Raw genomic sequence first — 9,362 nt, 5'->3', positions numbered from 1 at the left:
TCATGAGAAACAGTCATCAATGACACTTTAGTGCCATTATTCCTTGAATCATTAATGATATGGCAGCGACAATGTGTGAATTAAAAAAAAAATGTCATGCGAATATTATTGACATCATTTTTTATAAAAGTATCTTAACCAATTAATAAAACAGTCGAAAGTAGTACTGCTGAATATAAGTTCCCTGATATTATGCAGGTAACATATAGCCTATTGTAGGGCACAAGCTCGCACACACTCACATACTCACACACTATGTGCAATTTTGAAATGCCAATTAGCTTAATCTGCAAGTTTCTGGATGATGGTAGAACCCTTATAATATTAGTGACTTTTGTGATCATATTGTCATGACTTTAATACTATCTTTGGCTGTATGCATGCTCTTTTGTGTCAGGTGCTTATTTACCTACTCTTATAGTCATGAACATGAACCTGATTTCCCCCTGTAAACTGTCTTAGAAATTTAAGGGACCATGGGTGTGGGTGGACTTTTTGGAAATGGATGTTAAGTTGCATAAAAACTCTAAATAAAAGTTAAAATGTTGTTGTTTTACAGTTGCAACATTGTGTTTGGGTCATTCATTCATTAAATGTTATTTCACTCACTCACTCACTCACTCACTCACTCATCGTCCATACCGCTTATCCTGTATTCAGGGTCGCGGGGACCTGGAGCCTATTCCAGGAGGCTTAGGGTAGAGGCAGGGTACACCCTGGACAGGGTGCCAATCCATCGCAGGGCAATGTTATTTTAATTCAATAAAATGTTACTTTAATTGCACTTTTAACACTTTTAACTTTTAATATTCATTGTTGCAATATCAGCTTTATGGAAGCAAATGTTATCTTAATCACTTTATTAATGTCATTTAAACTTTCGAAAATAACACTGTACAGTATAAAATACCGTACTCTACACTGTACAGTCCTGACTTACGAAAGACTTCCGTCCCTGGAGCATGTACGTTATTTAGATTTGACACAAATATACAATGTAAAGCATAAAAACCAATACACATGTTTCTGCATTCTACTCTCATGAGTCAGCGCCTCCAAATTGTAAGGGGCATCGCAGTGACACAGCTGGGTCAGTTGACCTTGTATAAAGAGGTTGGGGGAGGACGCTATTTGTCTTAAAGCTTCATTGGACGTTAGCTCTGTCTCATTAAGGATTTTCTGAAATTAGGATTATTCACCATTGGGACAGCTTTGCAGTACAGGTACATCAATTTTCTATTATCACGCTCCCGAACTGATTCATCAGATCAATATTGTTACAACTATATTATAATGGTCATCCAGCTTTCGGGTTCCAGCTTGGATAACCAGGTTTTTTAAAAGCCTTACATAAACAAAAGATTTAGATGGACCTATAATAACTACATAAACTGCACCTGTCCACCTGGCTTGACTCTAAGAATGTATGTCGGCAAATGTACAGTACAGTGCCCAAGTACTGGGCTTCAAAAATGCCGCCCGTTTTGCCTATTTGTCTACCTTTAGCAAAAATGCATGTAGGTCTCCTTTTTCCTCCACAGCCTTAATTTTTACTGTTATATGCAGCACTACATCTAGAAGTGTAAAAGTCATCAAAGTCATAACAATGTGGTTACAAAAGTCCTAATTAATATTACAACCATCTTGGGGTGGTTTGGGTAAGTACTGAAAGGTGCTTTTAGATTAGTTCCGGTTCCGGTTTTCTACAACAGTCCAAAGACTTGCATGTTGTGCTATTGTGCTTAAGATGCAACGCAACTACCTTAAGTTCAATCTAAATATCACATACAGTATAATTTTAATTAGTCCAAAATCTTTTGTATCTGAGCATTTACACATGTGCATTGATGGGTTGTGGTTAGATTTTGCAAAACAGCTGGGAACATTGATAATATCTTGGCTGCTCACCTATCTTTGAATGCCACGCTGGTTCAGCACTCAGCACTCTTTCACTTCTGCAAAAAGTTGCACCCTTTAGCCTTGTGCACAATTTTACCTAAATTAAGATACTGGTGAGTTTAGGCAGGAAATGTTTGATTTTAAGGGAAAGCTTGTGTGTGTGTGTGTGTGTGTGTGTGTGTTGGAGGAGGTTAAAAATCCTTATGTCCTTTATTACATTTCCAGTGAAGTGCCTTGTGGTATCGAGCAATTGTCTTATTATTGTATCAAAACTTTATTTAAAAATAAAGAAAAGATTTTTTTTTAAACATCAGGCCAATCTCACACTTCTCTCACAAACTGCCTTTGTGTTTTTCCACTCCTCCTACTGTATAGTAGCTGGAGCCAGAGCTGAGGTAAAACAAGGAGTGCTTGTGTTAGTGGAAGAAACCGACTTGTGGATGGATTAGAGCTATTTTAATAGCTCACACTGTTCCATCACACACTGTGTGTTGCTTAGAGAGCGAACGACTTCATGTTTGAAAAAGCTCAGTCATTCCATTAGTGCCTGTGTATCTGGAGGAACAGACGTTTAGTATCATCATATGTTCAGAATAAAGAACAGTAAATAAAATACATGCACCCAAAGTTACTAGTAAAATAGCATATGAGAAAAGTGATGTGCTGAGAAGTCTGAGAGGGTTTGAGCAGCATATGCAAGAAGAGTTATGCTAGCACAAGAAAGTCTTATACAAAATAGAAAAATACAGAACCTTTAATTAGGGTACACAAAACACAGGACTGTAATCATTTACATACACTGACAGCATAGAGAAAGCCAATTAAACATGCTGCATAAGTACTGTAGATCCATTCTTAAACACACACACACACACACACACACACACACACACACACACACACACACCTAAATGTAACATGTCCATGCTTTTTTAAATACTTTTCCTCATTTTTAGCACATAAAGTCAAAACTTTTTTCAACCATCAGATTGCCTAAAGTATGTAATAACAGATTAGGGGCCACACTAATTTGGTAAAATCTACATTCTTATTTTTTTTTCTGTAAGTAGAATACACCGAAGAGTGGTGTATTAACAATATTGATATCGTTTAAATATTACAGGCCTTTGTTTTGTACAGGGCTGATATTGCTTAACAAAAATGGAATTCTTGGATGTTCAGGAAGCTCTTTCCACTCTGTCAGCAATGCTGTATTGTATGTGTACTCCACCTCTATTGCACAGTTAAAAATATTTGTAGCATACTGTACAGTACTGTATATGCTCACTTAAATACTCTATATATCACATTTTAGGGGTAGGGAAAGGATTTGATTGCATTTGTTCTTTTCTTATTCTTGCTTGTTTAAATTGATAAAAAGATAAAGAGATACATTTTTTTCACCAAAATAAGTTAATCACTCCAAAACCATTGTGTGTGTGTATGTGTGTGTGTGTGTGTTATGATCTTGGCCCAACTAGACAGTGGTGAAGGCCAGTCTATCAGGAATCGTTGGGTCCGTTTTGACTGAAATCCACAAGTCCTCCTCATTCTGCCCATCCCTCTTCGTTTTCTTTTTTTTCTTTTCAACATGTGTCCCTGTCTGTGTAGACGGCTCTCTGCAACAGCAACAGTCACATCCTCTGCAAAAGGATGAGCAGCAGCAGTGACAGCAAATAACCAGAGAAGTGAAGAAAACAAGTAAAGGCAGCATAAGGAGGACCACAATACAGACTGTGTTGTAAATGCCCTCGTTGTGTTTGGTGATCAAAAATGTCCAACAATTCTTGAAGAAATCAGAAATCTGCTCACTCATGGCTTGGCTCATAAGAATTCATATGCAGATCAAACCAATATTACCCCTTTTAGTAATAACTCACTCGTTTCTTTAAGCGTTTTCACCACAGATAATGCAATCTGTTTTATTTCTTGAAGATTCTCCTGCTCATTTTATTTGCATTTGCTCGCATTACCAAATGAGGGATGAGTAAGTGGTAAAATTAGTCACCAGAACATTTTTTATGTAAAGTCTGCCTTTGAATGTTCCAGTAAGAAGGACCATAGAGGCAGTGGCTGTGTTGTGTCCAGATCAGCCAAACAAGCAACATCAAACTTCCACCTGCAGCTTAGTCTCTTCTGCTTTGACTCTCCAAGATGTGATAGAATGCTGATCTTTCTGCGAAGAGAGACAGAGGGGTGGTGGATTGAAATCTAGGGCATGCACTGATGCTTTGACAAAGGTAAAAGAAGACATGAAATACCCACACCGCATCATAACATTTCTGTACAGTGAATATGATCTTTAATGAATTCAGTCATGCCTATTAAAAATTTAAGTCAAGCTTATAATGGTCAAAACAGGGCATTGTAATTCTAGAATTATAATCACCAATCTTCATAACTCCTTACACAAGCAGTTACACACATTCAGCCTAACCTTACAGGAAGGAGTCTGTCTAAGAACGCTGCAACGCTGAGGTTAAACACCCTGGACTCTTCTGAATAACACATTAAAAAGGGGCCATGAATATTAACAAGGACAAGAACTGATCTAGTCTACTCCTTTATAGGGATAGAAGGTAATGGTGGATTATCTTACTATGCTTCAACGGATAGGGTCATGTTATTAAATGTCTAGAAATATTAGTAATATTTAAATAAGATGTAATTAATTATTTTTCAATTCAAGTCATGAATTACCCTTTGAATCTGATCTTTTTCTTTTTTTGTTATTTTGCCTGGCTGCTTAATTTGTGTCACAGGTTAAATGATATACAAGTTTTGTTTTCTCATGACAACCAAGGCGTATTTCTTGTAGGCCTAACCTAACAAAGTGTGCAGGCATTAGGCTGTCAACAGCACTGTCTTGATTTTACCACAACAGCACTAGGCCCTATAAGTTTCACACTAACTTCTCCAGAATAGTAAACAGGAAACCATTTCTAAACCACAGATTAAGTCAGTTTGAAGCATTAAACTGTAACTTTATTACTTACACATTCTTTTCCAGCACATGCATAGTTTATACATTAATACATAAATGCCATACATACAGTATATACTATACTATGTTAATATGCACTAAGCAGCTATTACATCATGACCACTGAGAAACATTGATCACTAACTATATACAGTACCAGGAAACTGGTCACAGGATCATAAACACCCAGGCTTAACCATGTAAACCATACCTAAACCTTATAAATAGTGTCATCTTAACTGAGTATTTTATTGGAATCAGTCTAGAACAATACTTACAGGAATTCTAACATATGCTAATACACTGTATACACAGGGTTATTTTGAGCAGATCTATCTATCTATCTATCTATCTATCTATCTATCTATCTATCTATCTATCTATCTATCTATCTATCTATCCATCTATCAATAAATACATGACTTATATTTTTAAGTGAAAGTGCTGAAGCATAATTATTTTACAAAAGAAAGAGTATTGTTTCCTCAAGGACACTCTCTGTACTTGTTAGACCAAGAATTACTAGAAATAAAATCCTTTTACCATTGCTTATCTTCAACCCCATCTGCACAGAACTGGTTGGAGCTATGAACATAAATGGCTAGCCTTATTCTAAAACAATTACATCATTTGCTGCTCTTAAACCGATTAAGGCAATGTTTACACAAAGGAAAAGGCATTTGAGTTTTATTAAAGACTGCCCTTAATTTAGAACTGGCAAGTTTAGATTTTTGATAATTTAATACACATGTTCTCCTAATATGGGACTTAAATTTATGATAAATAAATAATTTTATATATACAGTGTATATATATATAGATATTTGAGCAGCAGTGACAGCAAACAACCATACATACATACTTATATATATATTCACAAAAAAATGTCAGTCACATTACTGCACTATTACAAAAATTTGATCGGAAGCAGCATATGCTGAGAAAGCTGTTCTTGATGCTATGTAAGTGGTGGGCATGTGAGTAAATGCTCTACACCACAACAGCAACTTCTTACTTCTCAGGAAGCCACAAACACCATCAAAGCTCTGCCCTTACCGTTTTTGTTAAAACACCCAGATGATAAAAGTCCAGATGATTTCTCTCTCATCATATGACCATTTTTAGATCCTGTCTGACTTTCTAATATTTTTTATCCACATGTACAACTAAACACTACACAAGTTATGCCCTGGAGCTTCCTTATTCTATATAGAGGCCTGGATTGGAAGAAAGAATCCTGTGTCCCACATGCTGCTTTGCCTCACACTCATGCATTCTTGTGGGTAGGTTATACACTCAACTACCCTGTGATGTCACTGAAGCAGAAAGGGAGGGCTGAAGGGGTACACTTCCACAGTGTATGCGCATGAACATGAACTACCTTATAGGGAAAGTACAACAGCCAACATGAATAACATTTACTTCATGTAGTCTTTTAGACAGCTACCATAAACCACTATAGATTATTTGCTACTCTTTTTCATTCTAGTGATGTGCTAAAGCCACAATGCTTCAGATTTAGTCACATATAAATTAAATAACCTTACAGGTATGAAAGACAAAAATATTTTCATCTACAAAGGTTGTAAAGGTGGCATAAATAATTTCATAAAAAAATGTTTGACACTTAAATGTTTAAATCTTTGACTTAAGTAAGACCTACTGTACAGTCAAAACAATTGTCATGTTTTCATTTTAGTCAGTTTTCATTGAAATTCAAATCATTTTAAAGCTCTCACAGCTGAAGAACGCTCACAAGATAACTTTTTTCTACATTCATTTTATATGGATCAGCAGGTCTGTACAGGAAGCAGAACTGAAAGTATGTTTAAAGGCGTGTCTCCAGCTAAATAAAGCAAAGAGTTTTGTCATCCAAATAATTATCATTGTTAAATGTGTATAAACATGTAATATAAATTTCTTATCCAATATTTTATTTATTTATTTGAGAGTTAAACTTTGTAGTAACACATAGTTTTTTTGGTTAAAAAAAAACAGACAAACAGACATATGAACATTTCTCAAAGTCTTGATTCTAAGACCAACCTCATGTTAAATCTTACAAAACCATGTGGTACATACAAAAGACCACATTGTTACTATGACATGAAGCAAGCAGACCTCCAGAAACCATGTGGTGAGCTGTTCACAATCTTGATTACATCCTGAAGGGCATTAGCAGGGCCTTACTGAATAACGCAATAAAAAACCAAGTTGGAGCTCAGGTTATGAGCTGCCCTTTTAGTGAAAAAAAAATCACACTGGCACACTGTTTGCAGAAACCAAATATAGCATGAGTTGTTGCTAACCAGCAGCAAACACACAGTGAGTCAGGCAAATGAAATGCATTAGGTTAGTTCTGTGAAAGGGGATGGGACTGGAAAAACATCATGCTATGCCTTAAATAAATGTATTTTAAAAGAAATTTCGTTCTTTCTCATGACACACATATCCACTTAGTCTGCTTACCTATTTGGAAATTCACCACCACATCCTTCCTTTTTTTTTTAAAATGGGGATTTACATTTGTTGCAACCCTTTACTTGTTGCAACAAATAGCAGACAGTATAGTAGGCTGTAACAAAAGCATATAAAATACTAAAATCTAAATGTATATTAATGTTTGTACTTAATGTGTATTTTTTATGCTTAAAATAAAATTAGCACAACATTAGCACAACAGTATAGAACTGGCATGGGGCACACAACACAAACCACCTAAAGGAAAAAGATTGCAGTGCATTACTAAAATAGGACAACCCTGTCAATGAAAGTCTGGTGAGTGTTTAAAAGGGATATATTTGTAAGAAATTATTTTTAAAACTACTTTCCCACTTAGAGAAATAGGTAGGAGTTTCCCCACATATATTCACCCCACAAGAACATTAACATTATTTTACTGTTGAGCTCTTACCAGCATGACTTCCTGGACTGTACTGATACAATCTACTTTACTGTAGACTGACAGATTGACAGTAAAGTTTTTTACAGTTGCTTTGCAGATTCCAGTTTGCTGTTTAGCAGTGCAAATTTTTTTTTAATAAATTATTTATTGGGAAAAATGAGTGCTGTAATTATGCTAGTTGTAATTTATACCCCTATCTCACGTATGCGGTTTGACCCACGGTGAGATGCGGAGTTAGGCACCGTGAGGCGCCGCGATTTCCCGCTGACGTTCCGCTGGCGTTCCGTGAAGTTTTGTAAGCACCGCAAGCTTCCGCGAGGACCGGCAAAAACATTGAACATGTTTAATTTTACATGTAAAAAAAAAAAAAACATTTAATTTTTCGTGCGGAAAGATGGAAATGTACTCACAGCGCCAAAACCTCGCGGTAACTCATGATGAACCGTACTGGAGGCCACCGCGCGAAACCGCGTAGGTGAGATAGGGGTATTAGACTTACAGAACTTCAGCGGAACTCCGCATCTCACCGTGAGTCAAACCGCGTAGGTGAGATAGGGGTATTAATGAACTAATTCTGTAAATAAAACAATCCTCCTTGAGAATTGTTTTGACAATCCTCCTTTTTTCTCTCATAAACCAGAACATTACCCCTCTCTACCAAACAGAGGTTAGGGTAGAGAATTCTATTGTAACCTCATAACAGTATGGTGGTTTTTGTCCTGTTTACCTGTCTAAAGCCTGTATTCTGGGGATGCCTGGTTTGGATTTTGTATTAAAGTACCTCTCCACATAGATCCTATTTCTTTAAGTCAGAGAGCTGCTGCTGGTTATTGTTATTTCACTGTTTCTGTAATAAATTAGAACATGCTGTCATTACTGTCGGCATCATTTAAAGACTTTAGACAAAAATAACCACAAAATATTTTTATTCAAGTCTCCTTTAGTGAACAGCTGCTAACCTCACCAAACTTTAATTCAAAATAATTTTCTTGATATGCAGCTGAACTTTTTGACCATATAGTAAAAACATATAGTCAAAGCTATATGTGGATTTGCTTATGGTCACACTATCCACTATCACCCAAATAGGTTTGAATCTCCTGAACTTATGTTTCTGTAAAGTAATTTTCTGAAATATTAATTCTAAATTATTTGACACAACAAGCCACCTTACTGACTATCAGAGTTCAAATAGTTGGCAATATTACCTTCATAACTTTGTCTTTCCAAGCAATTTAGTGACAGAATGATAAAAAAAATAGCTAATTTTAAGTGTTTATACCTCAGTGCCTTGGGATTATTTATTCATTATTACCTCGTACATGAGAAACATTGATACAGATGTGGTTTTGATAGATTAAGCACAATTTTTATACAATCAATCAGTCTTTGCTACAATTAAACTGGAAAAAGTTTTTTTTGTTTATTTGTTTTCTTATCTGCAAAAAAAATGGGATGGGGATGCAATTCTTTTTCCAAAATTAACTGCAAGGTACTGTATATAGAAGATGTGTACTTAAAAGTCCCTTGAAGAAGAATGTCTAAAAGAGGCTAAAATCCGAAACTTATTATGGT

The 9,362-nt window shown here is 35.8% G+C and overlaps 1 protein-coding gene across 1 annotated transcript; it reads right to left on the bottom strand.

Moving 5' to 3' along the window:
- Positions 1-2,635: 2,635 nt before the first annotated feature.
- LOC128534677 (uncharacterized protein KIAA0040) lies at positions 2,636-6,187 on the bottom strand. The gene is made up of 2 exons (XM_053509135.1): positions 5,939-6,187; positions 2,636-4,075 (listed from the first exon to the last, which is right to left on the bottom strand). Exon 2 carries the CDS (start codon positions 3,725-3,727, stop codon positions 3,377-3,379), a length of 351 nt encoding a protein of 116 aa, XP_053365110.1. The 5' UTR covers positions 3,728-4,075; positions 5,939-6,187; the 3' UTR covers positions 2,636-3,376.
- Positions 6,188-9,362: the final 3,175 nt, after the last annotated feature.

Source organism: Clarias gariepinus, chromosome 1 (assembly GCF_024256425.1).
Source record: "Clarias gariepinus isolate MV-2021 ecotype Netherlands chromosome 1, CGAR_prim_01v2, whole genome shotgun sequence".
Lineage (NCBI taxonomy): Eukaryota > Metazoa > Chordata > Actinopteri > Siluriformes > Clariidae > Clarias > Clarias gariepinus.
This window is presented reverse-complemented; position numbering and strand designations above follow the sequence as displayed.